This window comes from Neolamprologus brichardi, chromosome 22 (genome assembly GCF_056152115.1).
Source record: "Neolamprologus brichardi isolate AB-2024 chromosome 22, ASM5615211v1, whole genome shotgun sequence".
In the NCBI taxonomy this organism is placed as follows: Eukaryota; Metazoa; Chordata; class Actinopteri; order Cichliformes; family Cichlidae; genus Neolamprologus; species Neolamprologus brichardi.
In genome coordinates this window covers 947501-970668 of record NC_142124.1, presented here as the reverse complement: position 1 = coordinate 970668, position 23168 = coordinate 947501, and the positions used below count along the sequence as shown (strand labels likewise).

Sequence of the window (23168 nt, the reverse complement as noted above, 5' to 3'; positions counted from 1 at the left end):
TTCAACAACAACTACAGCTGCTCAAAAAGCAACCACAACTGTCGTACCAACAGCAACAACAACAACTGCACACACAACCACAACTGCACCCACAACAACTACAGCTGCCCCAACAACAACTAATGCTGCTCCAACAACAACTACAGCTGCTCCAACAACAACCACAACAGCTCCAACAACAACTGCACACACAACAACAACTGCACACACAACAACCACAGCTGGTTCAACAACAACTACAGCTGCTCCAACAACAACCACAGCTGCACCAACAACAACCACAACTTCTCTAACAACAACTACAGCTGCTCCAACAACAACTACAGCTGCTCCAACAACAACCACATCTGCAGCCACAACTACAGTTGCCCCAACAACAACAACAACTTCTCCAACAACAACAACAACTGCACTCACAACCACAACTGCACCCACAACAACCACAGCTGGTTCAACAACAACTACAGCTGCTCCAACAACTACCACAGCTCCTCCAACAACAACCACAGCTTCTCCAACAACAACTACAGCTGCTCCAACAACAATCACAGCTTCTCCAACAACAACCACAGCTGGTTCAACAACAACTACAGCTGCTCAAAAAGCAACCACAACTGTCGTACCAACAGCAACAACAACAACTGCACACACAACCACAACTGCACCCACAACAACTACAGCTGCTCCAACAACTACCACAGCTGCTCCAACAACAACCACAGCTTCTCCAACAACAACTACAGCTGCTCCAACAACAACCACAGCTTCTCCAACAACAACCACAGCGGCCCCAACAACAACCACATCTGCGGCCACAACTGCAGCTGGTCCAACAAAAACAACAACTGCACACACAACAACACCTGCCCCAACAACAACTACAGCTGCTCCAACAACAACTACAGCTGCTCCAACAACAACCACAACAGCTCTAACAACAACTGCACACACAACAACAACTGCACACACAACAACCACAGCTGGTTCAACAACAACTACAGCTGCTCCAACAACAACCACAGCTGCACCAACAACAACCACAACTTCTCTAACAACAACTACAGCTGCTCCAACAACAACTACAGCTGCTCCAACAACAACCACATCTGCGGCCACAACTACAGTTGCCCCAACAACAACAACAACTTCTCCAACAACAACAACAACTGCACACACAACAACAACTGCACACACAACAACCACAGCTGGTTCAACAACAACCACAGCTGCACCAACAACAACCACAGCTTCTCCAACAACAACCACAGCTTCTCCAACAACAACCTCAGCTGGTTCAACAACAACTACAGCTGCTCAAACAATAACCACAATTGCGGCCACAACTGAAGCTGCTCCGAAAACAACCACGACTGTCGCCCCAACAACTACCACAACTGCACCCACGACAACCACAGCTGCTCCGACAACAACCACAACTGTCGCACCAAAAACAACCACAACTGCACCCACGACAACAACAGCTGTTCCAACAACAACTACAGCTCCTCCAACAACAACTACAGCAGCTCCAACAACAACCACAACTGCTCCAACAACAACCACAATTGCGGCCACAACTGAAGCTGCTCCAACAACAACCATAACTGTTGCCCCAACAACTACCACAACTGCACCCACGACAACCACAGCTGCTCCGACAACAACCACAACTATTGCCCCAACAACAACCACAAAAGAGGCCACATCTGCAGCTGCCCCAACAACAACCACAACTGCCCCAACAACAACTACAGCTGCTCCAACAACAACCACAACTGCTCAAACAACAACTGCACACAAAAAAACAACTGCACACACAACAACCACAGCTGGTTCAACAACAACTACAGCTGCTCAAACAACAACCACAGCTGCACCAACAACAACCACAGCTTCTCCAACAACAACCACAGCTGCTCCAACAACAACCACAGCTGCTCCAACAACAACCACATCTGCGGCCACAACTGCAGCTGGTCCAACAAAAACAACAACTGCACACACAACAACACCTTCCCCAACAACAACTACAGCTGCTCCAACAACAACTACAGCTGCTCCAACAACAACCACAACAGCTCCAACAACAACTACAGCTGCTCCAACAACAACCACAGCTGCACCAACAACAACCACAACTTCTCCAAAAACAACTACAGCTGCTCCAACAACAACCACAACTGCTCCAACAACAACCACAATTGCGGCCACAACTGAAGCTGCTCCAACAACAACCATAACTGTTGCCCCAACAACTACCACAACTGCACCCAAGACAACCACAGCTGCTCCAACAACAACCACAGCTGCTCCAACAACAACCACATCTGTGGCCACAACTACAGCTGCTCCAACAACAACCACAGCTTCTCCAACAACAACCACAGATTCTCCAACAACAACCACAGCTGCTCCAACAACAATCACAGCTTCTTCAACAACAACCACAGCTGGTTCAACAACAACTACAGCTGCTCAAACAGCAACCACAACTGTCGCACCAACAGCAACAACAACAAATGCACCAACAACAACCACAGCTTCCCCAACAACAACCACAGCTTCCCCAACAACAACAACAACTGCATACACAACAACACCTGCCCCAACAACAACTACAGCTGCTCCAACAACAAGTAAAGCTGCTCCAACAACAACCACAACTGTTCCAACAACAACAGAAAATGCACACACAATAACAACTGCACACACAACAACCACAGCTGGTTCAACAACAACTACAGCTGCTCCAACAAAAACCACAGCTACACCAACAACAACCACAGCTTCTCCAACAAAAACTACAGCTGCTCCAACAACAACCACAGCTTCTCCAACAACAACCACAGCTGGTTCAACAACAACTACAGCTGCTCAAACAGCAACCACAACTGTCGCACCAACTACAACTATCTTCCCAACAACTACAACAACTGCACCCACAACAACCACATCTGCTCCAACAACAACCACAGCTTTCCCAACAACAACAACAACAACAACTGCACACATAACCACAACTGCACCCACCAAAACCACAGCTGGTTCAACAACAACTACAGCTGCTCAAACAGCAACCACAACTGTCGCACCAACAGCAACAACAACAACTGCACTCACAACCACAACTGCACCCACAACAACCACAGCTGGTTCAACAACAACTACAGCTGCTCCAACAACTACCACAGCTCCTCCAACAACAACCACAGCTTCTCCAACAACAACTACAGCTGCTCCAACAACAATCACAGCTTCTCCAACAACAACCACAGCTGGTTCAACAACAACTACAGCTGCTCAAACAGCAACCACAACTGTCGCACCAACAGCAACAACAACAACTGCACACACAACTAAAACTGCACCCACAACCACTACAGCTGCTCCAACAACTACCACAGCTGCTCCAACAACAACCACAGCTTCTCCAACAACAACTACAGCTGCTCCAACAACAATCACAGCTTCTCCTACAACAACCACAGCTGCCCCAACAACAACCACATCTGCGGCCACAACTGCAGCTGGTCCAACAAAAACAACAACTGCACACACAACAACACCTGCCCCAAAAACAACTACAGCTGCTCCAACAACAACTACAGCTGCTCCAACAACAACCACAACAGCTCCAACAACAACTGCACACACAACAACAAATGCACACAAAACAACCACAGCTGGTTCAACAACAACTACAGCTGCTCCAACAACAACCACAGCTGCACCAAAAACAACCACAACTTCTCTAACAACAACTACAGCTGCTCCAACAACAACTACAGCTGCTCCAACAACAACCACATCTGCGGCCACAACTACAGTTGCCCCAACAACAACAACAACTTCTCTAACAACAACCACAACTGCTCCAACAACAACAACAACTGCACACACAACAACAACTGCACACACAACAACCACAGCTGGTTCAACAACAACCACACCTGCACCAACAACAACGACAGCTTCTCCAAAAACTACTACAGCTGCTCCAACAACAACCACAGCTTCTCCAACAACAACCTCAGCTGGTTCAACAACAACTACAGCTGCTCAAACAATAACCACAATTGCGGCCACAACTGAAGCTGCTCCGAAAACAACCACAACTGTCGCCCCAACAACTACCACAACTGCACGCACGACAACCACAGCTGCTCCGACAACAACCACAACTGTCGCACCAAAAACAACCACAACTGCACCCACGACAACAACAGCTGCTCCAACAACAACTACAGCTCCTCCAACAACAACTACAGCAGCTCCAACAACAACCACAACTGCTCCAACAACAACCACAATTGCGGCCACAACTGAAGCTGCTCCAACAACAACCATAACTGTTGCCCCAACAACTACCACAACTGCAACCACGACAACCACAGCTGCTCCGACAACAACCACAACTATTGCCCCAACAACAACCACAAAAGAGGCCACATCTGCAGCTGCCCCAACAACAACCACAACTGCCCCAACAACAACTACAGCTGCTCCAACAACAACCACAACTGCTCAAACAACAACTGCACACAAAACAACAACTGCACACACAACAACCACAGCTGGTTCAACAACAACTACAGCTGCTCCAACAACAACCACAGCTGCTCCAACAACAACCACATCTGCGGCCACAACTGCAGCTGGTCCAACAAAAACAACAACTGCACACACAACAAAACCTGCCCCAACAACAACTACAGCAGCTCCAACAAAAACCACAACAGCTCCAACAACAACTGTACACACAACAACAACTGCACACACAACAACCACAGCTGGTTCAACAACAACTACAGCTGCTCCAACAACAACCACAGCTGCACCAACAACAACCACAACTTCTCCAACAACAACTACAGCAGCTCCAACAACAACCACAACTGCTCCAACAACAACCACAATTGCGGCCACAACTGAAGCTGCTCCAACAACAACCATAACTGTTGCCCCAACAACTACCACAACTGCACCCACGACAACCACAGCTGCTCCGACAACAACCACAACTATTGCCCCAACAACAACCACAAAAGAGGCCACATCTGCAGCTGCCCCAACAACAACCACAGCTTCCCCAACAACAACGACAACAACTGCACCCTCAACTACAGGTGCTCCAACAACATCTACAGCTGCTACAACAACAACATCAGCTGCTTCAACAACAACCACAACTATCGCTCCAACAACTACAACAACTGCACCCACAACAACCAGAGCTGCTCCAACAACAACCACAGCTTCCCCAACAACAACAACAGCTGCTCCAACAACAACCACAACTGCACACACAACAACAACTGCAGAAACAACAACCACAGCTGGTTCAACAACAACTACACCTGCTCCAACAAGAACCACAACTGCTCCAACAACAACTGCACACAAAACAACAACTGCACACACAACAACCACAGGTGGTTCAACAACAACTACAGCTGCTCCAACAACAACCACAACTATTGCCCCAACAACAACCACAAAAGAGGCCACATCTGCCGCTGCCCCAACAACAACCACAACTGTCCCAACAACAACTACAGCTGCTCCAACAACAACCACAACTGCTCCAACAACAACTGCACACAAAACAACAACTGCACACACAACAACCACAGCTGGTTCAACAACAACTACAGCTGCTCCAACAACAACCACAGCTGCACCACCAACAACCACAGCTTCTCCAACAACAACTACAGCTGCTCCAACAACAACCACATCTGCGGCCACAACTGCAGAAGGTCCAACAAAAACAAAAACTGCACACACAACAACACCTGCCCCAACAACAACTACAGCTGCTCCAACAACAACCACAACAGCTCCAACAACAACTGCACACACAACAACAACTGCACACAAAACAACCACAGCTGCTCCAACAACAACCACAGCTGCACCAACAACAACCACAACTTCTCTAACAACAACTACAGCTGCTCCAACAACAACTACAGCTGTTCCAACAACAACCACATCTGCGGCCACAACTACAGTTGCCCCAACAACAACAACAACTTCTCCAACAACAACCACAACTGCTCCAACAACAACAACAACTGCACACACAACAACAACTGCACAAACAACAACCACAGCTGGTTCAACAACAACCACAGCTGCACCAACAACAACCACAGCTTCTCTAAAAACAACTACAGCTGCTCCAACAACAACCACAGCTTCTCCAACAACAACCTCAGCTGGTTCAACAACAACTACAGCTGCTCAAACAATAACCACAATTGCGGCCACAACTGAAGCTGCTCCGAACACAACCACAACTGTCGCCCCAACAACTACCACAACTGCACCCACGACAACCAGAGCTGCTCCGACAACAACCACAACTGTCGCCCCAAAAACAACCACAACTGCACCCACGACAACAACAGCTGCTCCAACAACAACTACAGCTCCTCCAACAACAACTACAGCAGCTCCAACAACAACCACAACTGCTCCAACAACAACCACAATTGCGGCCACAACTGAAGCTGCTTCAACAACAACCATAACTGTTGCCCCAACAACTACCACAACTGCAACCACGACAACCACAGCTGCTCCGACAACAACCACAACTATTGCCCCAACAACAACCACAAAAGAGGCCACATCTGCAGCTGCCCCAACAACAACAACAACTGCCCCAACAACAACTACAGCTGCTCCAACAACAACCACAACTGCTCAAACAACAACTGCACACAAAACAACAACTGCACACACAACAACCACAGCTGGTTCAACAACAACTACAGCTGCTCAAACAACAACCACAGCTGCACCAACAACAACCACAGCTTCTCCAACAACAACCACAGCTGCTCCAACAACAACCACAGCTGCTCCAACAACAACCACATCTGCGGCCACAACTGCAGCTGGTCCAACAAAAACAACAACTGCACACACAACAACACCTTCCCCAACAACAACTACAGCTGCTCCAACAACAACTACAGCTGCTCCAACAACAACCACAACAGCTCCAACAACAACTGCACACACAACAACCACAGCTGGTTCAACAACAACTACAGCTGCTCCAACAACAACCACAGCTGCACCAACGACAACCACAACTTCTCCAAAAACAACTACAGCTGCTCCAACAACAACCACAACTGCTCCAACAACAACCATAATTGCGGCCACAACTGAAGCTGCTCCAACAACAACCATAACTGTTGCCCCAACAACTACCACAACTGCACCCAAGACAACCACAGCTGCTCCAACAACAACCACAACTGCTCCAAAAACAACTGCACACAAAACAACAATTGCACACACAACAACCACAGCTGGTTCAACAACAACCACAGCTGGTTCAACAACAACTACAGCTGCTCCAACAACAACCACAACTATTGCCCCAACAACAACCACAAAAGAGGCCACATCTGCAGCTGCCCCAACAACAACAACAACTGCCCCAACAACAACTACAGCTGCTCCAACAACAACAACAACTGCTCCAAAAACAACTGCACACAAAACAACAACTGCACACACAACAACCACAGCTGGTTCAACAACAACTACAGCTGCTCCAACAACAACCACAGCTGCACCAACAACAACCACAGCTTCTCCAACAACAACTACAGCTGCTCCAACAACAACCACAGCTGCTCCAACAACAACCACATCTGCGGCCACAACTGCAGCTGGTCCAACAAAAACAACAACTGCACACACAACAAAACCTGCCCCAACAACAACTACAGCTGCTCCAACAACAACTACAGCTGCTCCAACAAAAACCACAACAGCTCCAACAACAACTGCACACACAACAACAACTGCACACACAACAACTACAGCTGGTTCAACAACAACTACAGCTGCTCGAACAACAACCACAGCTGCACCAACAACAACCACAACTTCTCCAACAACAACTACAGCTGCTCCAACAACAACCACATCTGCGGCCACAACTACAGTTGCCCCAACAACAACAACAACTTCTCCAACAACAACCACAACTGCTCCAACAACAACAACAACTGCACACACAACAACAACTGCACACACAACAACAACTGCACACACAACAACCACAGCTGGTTCAACAACAACCACAGCTGCACCAACAACAACCACAGCTTCTCCAAAAACAACTACAGCTGCTCCAACAACAACCACAGCTTCTCCAACAACAACCTCAGCTGGTTCAACAACAACTACAGCTGCTCAAACAACAACCACAATTGCGACCACAACTGTCGCCCCGACAACTACCACAACTGCACCCACGACAACCACAGCTGCTCCGACAACAACCACAACTGTCGCCCCAAAAACAACCACAACTGCACCCACGACAACCACAGCTGCTCCAACAACAACTACAGCTCCTCCAACAACAACTACAGCAGCTCCAACAACAACCACAATTGCTCCAACAACAACGACAATTGGGGCCACAACTGAAGCTGCTCCAACAACCATAACTGTTGCCCCAACAACTACCACAACTGCACCCACGACAACCACAGCTGCTCCGACAACAACCACAACTATTGCCCCAACAACAACCACAAAAGAGGCCACATCTGCAGCTGCCCCAACAACAACCACAACTGCCCCAACAAAAACTACAGCTGCTCCAACAACAAACACAACTGCTCCAACAACAACTTCACACAAAACAACAACTGCACACACAACAACCACAGCTGGTTCAACAACAACTACAGCTGCTCCAACAACAACCAGAGCGGCACCAACAAAAACCACAGCTTCTCCAACAACAACTACAGCTGCTCCAACAACAACCACAGCTGCTCCAACAACAACCACATCTGCGGCCACAACTGCAGCTGGTCCAACAAAAACAACAACTGCACACACAACAACACCTGCCCCAAAAACAACTACAGCTGCTCCAACAACAACTACAGCTGCTCCAACAACAACCACAACAGCTCCAACAACAACTGCACACACAACAACAACTGCACACACAACAACCACAGCTGGTTCAACAACAACTAAAGCTGCTCCAACAACAACCACAGCTGCACCAACAACAACCACAGCTTCTCCAACAACAACCTCAGCTGGTTCAACAACAACTACAGCTGCTCAAACAACAACCACAATTGCGACCACAACTGTCGCCCCGACAACTACCACAACTGCACCCTCAACTACAGGTGCTCCAACAACATCTACAGCTGCTACAACAACAACATCAGCTGCTTCAACAACAAGCACAACTATCGCTCCAACAACTACAACAACTGCACCCACAACAACCACAGCTGCTCCAACAACAACCACAGCTTCCCCAACAACAACAACAGCTGCTCCAACAACAACCACAACTGCACACACAACAACAACTGCAGACACAACAACCACAGCTGGTTCAACAACAACTACAGCTGCTCCAACAAGAACCACAGCTGCACCAACAAAAACCACAGCTTCTCCAACAACAACTACAGCTGCTCTAACAACAACCATAGCTTCTCCAACAACAACCTCAGCTGGTTCAACAACAACTACAGCTGCTCCAACAACAACCACAGCTGCTCCGACAACAACCACAACTGTCGCCCCAAAAACAACCACAACTGCACCCACGACAACAACAGCTGCTCCAACAACAACTACAGCTCCTCCAATAACAACTACAGCAGCTCCAACACCAACCGCAACTGCTCCAACAACAACCACAATTGCGGCCAAAACTGAAGCTGCTCAAACAACAACCATAACTGTTGCCCCAACAACTACCACAACTGCACCCACGACAACCACAGCTGCTCCGACAACAACCACAACTATTGCCCCAACAACAACCACAAAAGAGGCCACATCTGCAGCTGCCCCAACAATAACCACAGCTTCCCCAACAACAACAACAACAACAACTGCACCCTCAACTACAGGTGCTCCAACAACTACAACAACTGCACCCACAACAACCACAACAGCTCCAACAACAACTGCACACACAACAACAACTGCACACACAACAACCACAGCTTCCCCAACAACAACAACAGCTGCTCCAACAACAACCACAACTGCACACACAACAACAACTGCAGACACAACAACCACAGCTGGTTCAACAACAACTACACCTGCTCCAACAAGAACCACAACTGCTCCAACAACAACTGCACACAAAACAACAACTGCACACACAACAACCACAGGTGGTTCAACAACAACTACAGCTGCTAAAACAACAACCACAGCTTCTCCAACAACAACCACAGCTTCTCCAACAACAACCACAGCTTCTCCAACAACAACTACAGCTGCTCCTACAACAACCACATCTTCGGCCATAACTGCAGTTGGTCCAACAACAACCACAGCTTCCCCAACAACAACAACAACAACAACAACTGCACCCTCAACTACAGGTGCTCCAACAACATCTACAGCTGCTACAACAACAACAACCACAGCTGGTTCAACAACAACTACAGCTGCTCAAAGAGCAACCACAACTGTCGCCCCAACAGCAACAACAACAAATGCACCAACAACAACCACAGCTGCTCCAACAACAACCACAGCTTCCCCAACAACAACAACAACTGCACAAACAACCACAACTGCCCCAACAACAACTACAGCTGCTCCAACAACAACTACAGCTGCTCAAAAAACAACCACAACTGCTCCAACAACAACTGCACACACAACAAAAACTGCACACACAACAACCACAGCTGGTTCAACAACAACTACAGATGCTCCAACAACAACCACAGCTGCACCAACAACAACCACAGCTTCTCCAACAACTACTACAGCTGCTCCAACAACAACCACATCTGCGGCCACAACTGCAGCTGGTCCAACAACAACCACAGCTTCCCCAACAACAACAACAACAACAACTGCACCCTCAACTACAGGTGCTCCAACAACATCTACAGCTGCTACAAAAACCACCACAGCTGGTTCAGCGACAACTACAGCTGCTCAAACAGCAACCACAACTGTCGTAACAACAGCAACAACAACAAATGCACCCACAACAACCACAGCTGCTCCAACAAAAACTACAGCTGCTCCAAAAACAACCACAACTATCGTTCCAACAACTACAACAACTGCACCCACAACAACCACAGCTTCTCCAACAACAACTACAGCTGCTCCAACAACAACCACAGCTTCTCCAAAAACAACCACAGCTTCTCCAACAACAACCACAGCTTCTCCAACAACAACAACAACAACAACAACTGCACCCTCAACTACAGGTGCTCCAACAACATCTACAGCTGCTACAAAAACAACAACCACTGCTGGTTCAACAACAACTACAGCTGCTCAAACAGCAACCACAACTGTCGCACCAACAGCAACAACAACAACTGCACACACAACCACAACTGCACCCACAACAACCACAGCTGGTTCAACAACAACTACAGCTGCTCCAACAACTACCACAGCTGCTCCAACAACAACCACAGCTTCTCCAACAACAACTACAGCTGCTAAAACAACAACCACAGCTTCTCCAACAACAACCACAGCTTCTCCAACAACAACCACAGCTTCTCCAACAACAACTACAGCTGCTCCTACAACAACCACATCTTCGGCCATAACTGCAGTTGGTCCAACAACAACCACAGCTTCCCCAACAACTACAACAACAACAACAACTGCACCCTCAACTACAGGTGCTCCATCAACATCTACAGCTGCTACAACAACAACAACCACAGCTGGTTCAACAACATCTACAGCTGCTCAAAGAGCAACCACAACTGTCGCCCCAACAGCAACAACAACAAATGCACCAACAACAACCACAGCTGCTCCAACAACAACTACAGCTGCTCCAAAAACAACCACAACTATCGGTCCAACAACTACATCAACTGCACCCACAACAACCACAGCTGCTCCAAAAACAACCACAGCTTCCCCAACAACAACAACAACTGCACACACAACCACACCTGCCCCAACAACAACTACAGCTGCTCCAACAACAACTACAGCTGCTCCAAAAACAACCACAACTGCTCCAACAACAACTACAGCTGCTCCAACAACAACCACAGCTGCACCAACAACAACCACAGCTTCTCCAACAACTACTACAGCTGCTCCAACAACAACTACAGCTGCTCCAACAACAACCACATCTGCGGCCACAACTGCAGCTGGTCCAACAACAACCATAGCTTCCCCAACAACAACAACAACTGCACCCTCAACTACAGGTGCTCCAACAACATCTACAGCTGCTACAAAAACAACCACAGCTGGTTCAACGACAACTACAGCTGCTCAAACAGCAACCACAACTGTCGCAACAACAACAAATGCACCCACAACAACCAAAGCTGCTCCAACAACTACTACAGCTGCTCCAAAAACAACCACAACTATCGTTCCAACAACTACAACAACTGCACCCACAACAACCACAGCTGCTCCAACAACAACCACAGCTTTCCAAACAACAACAACAACAACAACTGCATACACAAACACAACTGCACCCACAAAAACCACAGCTGGTTCAACAACAACTACTGCTGCTCAAACAGCAACCACAACTGTCGCACCAACAGCAACAACAACAACTGCACACACAACCACAACTGCACCCACAACAACCACAGCTGGTTCAACAACAACTACTGCTGCTCCAACAACTACCACAGCTGCTCCAACAACAACCACAGCTTCTCCAACAACAACTACAGCTGCTCCAACAACAACCACAGCTTCTCCAACAACAACCACAGCTTCTCCAACAACAACCACAGCTTCTCCAACAACAACTACAGCTGCTCCAACAACAACCACATATTCGGCCACAACTGTAGCTGGTCCAACAACAACCACAGCTTCCCCAACAACAACAACAACAACAACAACTGCACCCTCAACTACAGGTGCTCCAACAACATCTACAGCTGCTACAACAACAACAACCACAGCTGGTTCAACAACAACTACAGCTGCTCAAAGAGCAACCACAACTGTCGCCCCAACAGCAACAACAACAAATGCACCAACAACAACCACAGCTGCTCCAACAACAACCACAGCTTCCCCAACAACAACAACAACTGCACAAACAACCACACCTGCCCCAACAACAACTACAGCTGCTCCAACAACAACTACAGCTGCTCCAAAAACAACCACAACTGCTCCAACAACAACTGCACACACAACAACAACTGCACACACAACAACAACTGCACACACAACAACCACAGCTGGTTCAACAACAACTACAGATGCTCCAACAACAACCACAGCTGCACCAACAACAACCACAGCTTCTCCAACAACTACTACAGCTGCTCCAACAACAACTACAGCTGCTCCAACAACAACCACATCTGCGGCCACAACTGCAGCTGGTCCAACAACAACCACAGCTTCCCCAACAACAACAACAACAACAACTGCACCCTCAACTACAGGTGCTCCAACAACATCTACAGCTGCTACAAAAACCACCACAGCTGGTTCAGCGACAACTACAGCTGTTCAAACAGCAACCACAACTGTCGTAACAAATGCAACAACAACAAATGCACCCACAACAACCACAGCTGCTCCAACAAAAACTACAGCTGCTCCAAAAACAACCACAACTATCGTTCCAACAACTACAAAAACTGCACCCACAACAACCACAGCTTCTCCAACAACAACTACAGCTGCTCCAACAACAACCACACCTGCCCCAACAACAACTACAGCTGCTCCAACAACAACTACAGCTGCTCCAAAAACAACCACAACTATCGGTCCAACAACTACATCAACTGCACCCACAACAACCACAGCTGCTCCAACAACAACCACAGCTTCCCCAACTACAACAACAACTGCACACACAACCACACCTGCCCCAAAAACAACTACAGCTGCTCCAACAACAACTACAGCTGCTTCAACAACTACCACAGCTGCTCCAACAACAACTGCACCAACAACAACCACAGCTGCTCCAACAACAACTACAGCTGCTCCAAAAACAACCACAACTATCGGTCCAACAACTACATCAACTGCACCCACAACAACCACAGCTGCTCCAACAACAACCACAGCTTCCCCAACTACAACAACAACTGCACACACAACCACACCTGCCCCAACAACAACCACAGCTTCTCCAACAACAACCACAGCTTCTCCAACAACAACCACAGCTTCTCCAACAACAACTACAGCTGCTCCTACAACAACCAATTCTTCGGCCACAACTGCAGCTGGTCCAACAACAACCACAGCTTCCCCAACAACAACAACAACAACAACAACTGCACCCTCAACTACAGGTGCTCCAACAACATCTACAGCTGCTACAACAACAACAACCACAGCTGGTTCAACAACAACTACAGCTGCTCAAAGAGCAACCACAACTGTCGCCCCAACAGCAACAACAACAAATGCACCAACAACAACCACAGCTGCTCCAACAACAACCACAGCTTCCCCAACAACAACAACAACTGCACAAACAACCACACCTGCCCCAACAACAACTAGAGCTGATCCAACAAAAACTACAGCTGCTCCAAAAACAACCACAACTATCGTTCCAACAACTACAAAAACTGCACCCACAACAACCACAGCTTCTCCAACAACAACTACAGCTGCTCCAACAACAACCACAGCTTCTCCAACAACAACCACAGCTTCTCCAACAACAACCACAGCTTCTCCAACAACAACCACAGCTTCTCCAACAACAACTACAGCTGCTCCTACAACAACCACATCTTCGGCCACAACTGCAGCTGGTCCAACAACAACCACAGCTTCCCCAACAACAACAACAACAACAACAACAACTGCACCCTCAACTACAGGTGCTCCAACAACATCTACAGCAGCTGCAACAACAAGAACCACAGCTGGTTCAACAACAACTACAGCTGCTCAAAGAGCAACCACAACTGTCGCCCCAACAGCAACAACAACAAATGCACGAACAACAACCACAGCTGCTACAACAACAACCACAGCTGCTCCAAAAACAACCACAACTATCGGTCCAACAACTACATCAACTGCACCCACAACAACCACAGGTGCTCCAACAACAACCACAGCTTCCCCAACAACAACAACAACTGCACACACAACCACACCTGCCCCAACAACAACTACAGCTGCTCCAACAACAACTACAGCTGCTCCAAAAACAACCACAACTGCTCCAACAACAACTGCACACACAACAACCACAGCTGGTTCAACATTAACTACAGCTGCTCCAACAACAACCACAGCTGCACCAACAACAACCACAGCTTCTCCAACAACTACTACAGCTGCTCCAACAACAACTACAGCTGCTCCAACAACAACCACATCTGCGGCCACAACTGCAGCTGGTCCAACAACAACCACAGCTTCCCCAACAACAACAACAACAACAACTGCACCCTCAACTACAGGTGCTCCAACAACATCTACAGCTGCTACAAAAACAACCACAGCTGTTTCAACGACAACTACAGCTGCTCAAACAGCAACCACAACTGTCGCAACAACAGCAACAACAACAAATGCACCAACAACAACCACAGCTGCTCCAACAACAACTAAAGCTGCTCCAACAACAACCACAACTATCGGTCCAACAACTACATCAACTGCACCCACAAATACCACAGCTGCTCCAAGAACAACAACAGCTTCCCCAACAACAACAACAACTGCACACACAACCACACCTGCCCCAACAACAACTACAGCTGCTCCAACAACAACTACAGCTGCTCCAAAAACAACCACAACTGCTCCAACAACAACTGCACACACAACAACAACTGCACACACAACAACCACAGCTGGTTCAACATTAACTACAGCTGCTCCAACAACAACCACAGCTGCACCAACAACAACCACAGCTTCTCCAACAACTACTACAGCTGCTCCAACAACAACTACAGCTGCTCCAACAACAACCACATCTGCGGCCACAACTGCAGCTGGTTCAACAACAACCACAGCTTCCCCAACAACAACAACAACAACAACTGCACCCTCAACTACAGATGCTCCAACAACATCTACAGCTGCTACAACAACAACAACCACAGCTGGTTCAACAACAACTACAGCTGCTCAAAGAGCAACCACAACTGTTGCCCCAACAGCAACAACAACAAATGCACCAACAACAACCACAGCTGCTCCAACAACAACTACAGCTGCTCCAAAAACAACCACAACTATCGGTCCAACAACTACATCAACTGCACCCACAACAACCACAGCTGCTCCAACAACAACCACAGCTTCCCCAACTACAACAACAACTGCACACACAACCACACCTGCCCCAACAACAACTACAGCTGCTCCAACAACAACTACAGCTGCTCCAAAAACAACCACAACTGCTCCAACAACAACTGCACACACAACAACAACTGCACACACAACAACCACAGCTGGTTCAACAACAACTACAGCTGCTCCAACAACAACTACAGCTGCTCCAAAAACAACCACAACTGCTCCAACAACAACTGCACACACAACAACAACTGCACACACAACAACCACAGCGGGTTCAACAACAACTACAGCTGCTCCAACAACAACCACAGCTGCACCAACAACAACCACAGCTTCTCCAACAACTACTACAGCTGCTCCAACAACAACTACAGCTGCTCCAACAACATCCACATCTGCGGCCACAACTGCAGCTGGTTCAACAACAACCACAGCTTCCCCAACAACAACAACAACAACAACAACTGCACCTTCAACTACAGGTGCTCCAACAACATCTACAGCTGCTACAAAAACAACCACAGCTGGTTCAACGACAACTACAGCTGCTCAAACAGCAACCACAACTGTCGCAACAACAGCAACAACAACAAATGCACCAACAACAACCACAGCTGCTCCAACAACAACTACAGCTGCTCCAAAAACAACCACAACTATCGGTCCAACAACTACATCAACTGCACCCACAAATACCACAGCTGCTCCAACAACAACCACAGCTTCCCCAACAACAACAACAACTGCACACACAACCACACCTGCCCCAACAACAACTACAGCTGCTCCAACAACAACTACAGCTGCTCCAAAAACAACCACAACTGCTCCAACAACACCTGCACACACAACAACAACTGCACACACAACAACCACAGCTGGTTCAACAACAACTACAGCTGCTCCAAAAACAACCACAGCTGCACCAACAACAACCACAGCTTCTCCAACAACTACTACAGCTGCTCCAACAACAACTACAGCTGCTCCAACAACAACCACATCTGCGGCCACAACTGCAGCTGGTCCAACAACAACCACAGCTTCCCCAACAACAACAACAACAACAACTGCACCCTCAACTACAGGTGCTCCAACAACATCTACAGCTGCTACAAAAACAACCACAGCTGGTTCAACGACAACTACAGCTTTCCCAACAAAAACAACAACAACAACAACTGCACACACAACCACAACTGCACCCACAAAAACAACAGCTGGTTCAACAACAACTACTGCTGCTCAAACAGCAACCACAACTGTCGCACCAACAGCAACAACAACAACTGCACACACTACCACAACTGCACCCACAACAACCACAGCTGGTTCAACAACAACTACAGCTGCTCCAACAACTACCACAGCTGCTCCAACAACAACCACAGCTTCTCCAACAACGACTACAGCTGCTCCAACAACAACCACAGCTTCTCCATCAACAACCACAGCTTCTCAAACAACAACTACAGCTGCTCCTACAACAACCACATCTGCGGCCACAACTTCAGCTGGTCCAACAACAACCAAAGCTTCGCCAACAACAACAACAACAACAACAACTGCACCCTCAACTACAGGTGCTCCAACAACATCTACAGCTGCTACAACAACAACAACCACAGCTGGTTCAACAACAACTACAGCTGCTCAAAGAGCAACCACAACTGTCGGTCCAACAACTACATCAACTGCACCCACAACAACCACAGCTGCTCCAACAACAACCACAGCTTCCCCAACAACAACAACAACTGCACACACAACCACACCTGCCCCAAAAACAACTACAGCTGCTCCAACAACAACTGCACACACAACAACAACTGCACACACAACAACCACAGCTGGTTCAACAACAACTACAGCTGCTCCAACAACAACCACAGGTGCACCAACAACAACCACAGCTTCTCCAACAACTACTACAGCTGCTCCAACAACAACTACAGCTGCTCCAACAACAACAACAACAACAACAACTGCACCCTCAACTACAGGTGCTCCAACAACATCTACAGCTGCTACAAAAACAACCACAGCTGGTTCAACGACAACTACAGCTGCTCAAACAGCAACCACAACTGTCGCAACAACAGCAACAACAACAAATGCACCCACAACAACCACAGCTGCTCCAACAAAAACTACAGCTGCTCCAAAAACAACCACAACTATCGTTCCAACAACTACAACAACTGCACCCACAACAACCACAGCTGCTCCAACAACAACCACAGCGTTCCCAACAACAACAACAACAACAACTGCACACACAACCACAACTGCACCCACAAAAACCACAGCTGGTTCAACAACAACTACTGCTGCTCAAACAGCAACCACAACTGTCGCACCAACAGCAACAACAACAACTGCACACACAACCACAACTGCACCCACAACAACCACAGCTGGTTCAACAACAACTACAGCTGCTCCAACAACTACCACAGCTGCTCCAACAACAACCACAGCTTCTCCAACAATAACTACAGCTGCTCCAACAACAACCACAGCTTCTCCATCAACAACTACAGCTTCTCCAACAACAACCACAGCTTCTCCATCAACAACCACAGCTTCTCAAACAACAACTACAGCTGCTCCTACAACAACCACATCTGTGGCCACAACTTCACCTGGTCCAACAAAAACCACAGCTTCCCCAACAACAACAACAACAACTGCACCCTCAACTACAGGTGCTCCAACAACATCTACAGCTGCTACAACAACAACAACCACAGCTGGTTCAACAACAACTACAGCTGCTCAAAGAGCAACCACAACTGTCGCCCCAACAGCAACAACAACAAATGCACCAACAACACCCACAGCTGCTCCAACAACAACTACAGCTCCTCCAAAAACAACCACAACTATCGGTCCAACAACTACATCAACTGCACCCACAACAACCACAGCTGCTCCAACAACAACCACAGCTTCCCCAACAACAACCACAGCTTCTCCAACAACAACTAAAGCTGCTCCAACAACAACTACAGCTGCTCCATCAACAACCACATCTGTGGCCACAACTGAAGGTGGTCCAACAACATCCACAACTGCTCCAACAACAACAACAACTGCACACACAACAACCACAGCTGGTTCAACAACAACTACAGCTGCTACAACAACAACCACAGCTGCACCAACAACAACCACAGCTTCTCCAACAACAACTACAGCTGCTCCAACAACAAACAAAACTGTCGCAACAAAAGCAACAACAACAACTGCACCCACAACAACCACAGCTGGTTCAACAAGAACTACAGCTGCTCCAACAACAACCACAGCTGCACCAACAACAACCACAGATTCTCCAACAACAACCAAAGCTGCACCAACAACAACCACAGTTTCTCCAACAACAACCACAGCTGCTCCAAAAACAACCACAGCTTCTCCAACAACAACTACAGCTGCTCCAACAACAACTACAGCTGCTCCTACAACAACCACATCTGCTGCCACAACTACAGCTGCTCAAACAGCAACCACAACTGTCGCCCCAACAGCAACAAAAACAAATGCACCACAAACAACCACAGCTGGTTCAACAACAACTACAGCTGCTCCAACAACAACCACAACTGTCGCCCCAACAGCAACAGCAACAACAACAACTGCACCCACAACAACCACAGCTGGTTCAACAACAACTAAAGCTGCTCAAACAGCAACCACAACTGTTGCCACAACAGCAACAAAAACAAATGCACCAACAACAACCACAGCTGGTTCAACAACAACTACAGCTGCTCCAACAAAAGCCACAACTATCGCTCTGACAACTACAACAACTGCACCCACAACAACAGCAGCTGCTCCAACAACAACTATAACTTCTCCAACAACAACCACAGCTGCTCCAACAACAACCACAACTGCAGCCACAAAAACCACAGCTGGTTCAACAACAACTATAGCTGGTCCAACAACAATTACACTTGCTCCAACAACAACCAAAACTGCAGCCAAAACCACAACTGCAGCCACAACAACCACAGCTGGTTCAACAACAACTATAGCTGCTCCAACAACAACTACAGCTGCTCCAACAACAACCACAACTGCAGCCCCAACCACAGTTGCAGCGACAACAACTACAGCTGCTCCAACAACAACCAGAGCTGGTTCAACAACAACCACAGCTGCTCAAACAGCAACCACAACTGTCGCCCCAACAGCAACAACAATAAATGCACCCACAACCACCACAGCTGCTCCAACAACAACAACAGCTTCCCCAACAACAACAACAACAACAACTGCACACACATCCACACCTGCCCCAACAACAACTACAGCTGCTCCAACAACAACTACAGCATCTCCAATAACAACCACAACTGCGGCCACAACTGCAGCTGCTCCAACAACAACCACAACTGTGTCCTCAACAACAACCACAACTGCTCCCACAACAACAACAGCTGCTCCAACAACAACTACAGCTGCTCCAACAACAACTACAGCAGCTCCAACAACAACTACAGCTGCTCCAACAACAACCACAACTGCGGCCACAACTGCAGCTGCTCAAACAGCAACCACAACTGTCGCCACAACAGCAACAACAACAAATGCACCCACAACAACCGCAGCTGCTCCGACAACAACTATAGCTGCTCCAACAACAACTACAGCTGCTCCAACAACAACCACAACTGCGCCAACCACAACTGTCGCCCCAAAAACAACCACAACTGCGCCAACCACAACTGTCGCCCCAACTACAACTACCACAACTGCACCCAAAACTACAGCTGCTCCAACAACAACCACAACTGCGGCCAACACTGCAGCTGCTCAAACAACAATGACAGCTTCCCCAACGACAACAACAACAGCTGCACCCTCAACCACAGCTGTTCGAACATCAACGACAGCTGCCTCAACAACAACCACAACTGCTCCAACAACAACATCTACTGCACCCACAACAACCACAGCTTGTTCAACAACAACTACAGCTGCTCCAACAACAACTACAGCTTCTCCAACAACAACAACAGCTGCTCCAACAACAACCACAGCTGCTCCAACAACAACAACAGCTGCTGCAACTACAACTACAGCTGGTCCAACAACAACCACATCTGCGGCCACAACTGCAGCTGGTCCAACAACAACCACAGCTGCTCCGACAACAACCACAACTGCTCCAACAACAACAACTACAACTTCACTCACAACAACAACTGCTGCTCCAACATCAACTACAGCTGCCCCAACAACAACCAAAGCTTCCCCAGCAACAAAAACAACTGCACCCTCAACTACAGCTGCTCCAACAACAACTATAGCTGCTCCAACAACAACCACAACTGCTCCAATAACAATCACAACTGCGGCCACAACTGCAGCTGCTCCAACAACAACTACAGGTGCTCCGACAACTACCTCAACTGTCGCCCCAACAACAATCACAACTCTGTCAACAACTGCACCTGCACTCACAACAAACACAACTGCTCCAACAACAACCACAGCTGCTCCAAAAACAACCAATCTTGCACCCTCAACGACAGGTGCTGCAACAAGAAATACAGCTTCTCCCACAACAACCACAACTGCGTCCACAACTGCAGCTGCTCCATTAACAACCACAACTGACGCCCCATCAACAACCACAATTGCACCAACAACAACCAAAGCTGCTCCAACAACAACCACATTTCCTCCAACAACAACAACAACAAGTGCACCCTCAACCACAGGTGCTACAACAACAACTACAACTGCTCCCAAAACAACCACAACTGCTCCAACAATAACCACAGCTGCCCCAACAACAACCGCAACTGCGGCCACAACTTCAGGTGCTCCAACAACTACCACAACCGCACTCAAAACCACAGCTGCCCCAACAACAACCACAACTGCACCCACAACTGCTGCTTCTCCAAAAACAACCACAGCTGCTCCAACAACAACTACAGCTGCTCCAAAAACAACCGCAACTGCACCAACAACAACCACCTCCTCTGCTATTGTTAACAACTTCAGCTTTCTGTCCCTAGTTCTGGCTCTAATACCACATGTTCTCAGCTCATATTTTTAATATTTTTCTCTTAAGTTCACATCATTTAAATGAAGTCACAAACCAAAATACATGTGGAAATGTAAAATGATTAAGTATGTAAATTTTAATTTGTCTTTATTGTGGGTTCATGACTTTTGGTTTCACAGAGAAAAGTTTATTTAAACAGTTTTAGTGTTTTCCTCCTCGAGATGATGTTTGTGTATGTATCATCCAAACATGTGTGATTTGATAACTGATAAAAATATTGTAATGTCTGCTATCTCAACACTGATCTTATCAGGGCACTTTTCAAAAATATCATAAATAAAGTCTTTTTGCATTGATTAATAAATGTCCCCTGACTTTTTAAGGATGAGAATAATTTCTCATAATGATAATTTCTCTACAATAGTCAGTGTTAATACTGACTTATTCAACTTTTTTTTATTTTGCTGCAACTCACAATAGTTCTCTCATCACATTTTGTAAATTAAAGACCGTGCAGTATTTGGAAGACAAAACAAGTAAGCACAAACTGTGGGAGAATATTGAGTGACATCCTGCAGTTGTATATAAACACACACACACACACACACACAGAGAGTATATACGCATAAAAATTATGATATTTTAAAGCAAAAGTCTGAGTGATTCTGATCATCCAGACTATATGACTGTGGTTTTATGGGGTCTGATATCTGCTTGTAATGTAAACAATCAACTTAAATATCCAATTTGATTATTAAACTTGACAATGGTAATCTAACACAACTAACAGTTGACACTCACATACAGCTGCTTTTACAAC

At 47.4% G+C, this 23168-nt stretch overlaps 1 protein-coding gene and 1 pseudogene across 1 annotated transcript; both read left to right on the top strand.

The window, feature by feature from the left end:
* Window positions 1-330: 330 nt before the first annotated feature.
* The window catches only part of LOC148096526 (uncharacterized), a 24254-nt pseudogene continuing 1416 nt past the window's right edge, over window positions 331-23168 (top strand).
* LOC148096527 (uncharacterized) lies at window positions 15272-16165 on the top strand (the record flags this gene model as incomplete). Its single annotated transcript, XM_087835086.1, has 1 exon — window positions 15272-16165. A coding segment is annotated over one exon (894 nt), but the record flags the coding sequence as incomplete, so codon positions are not given.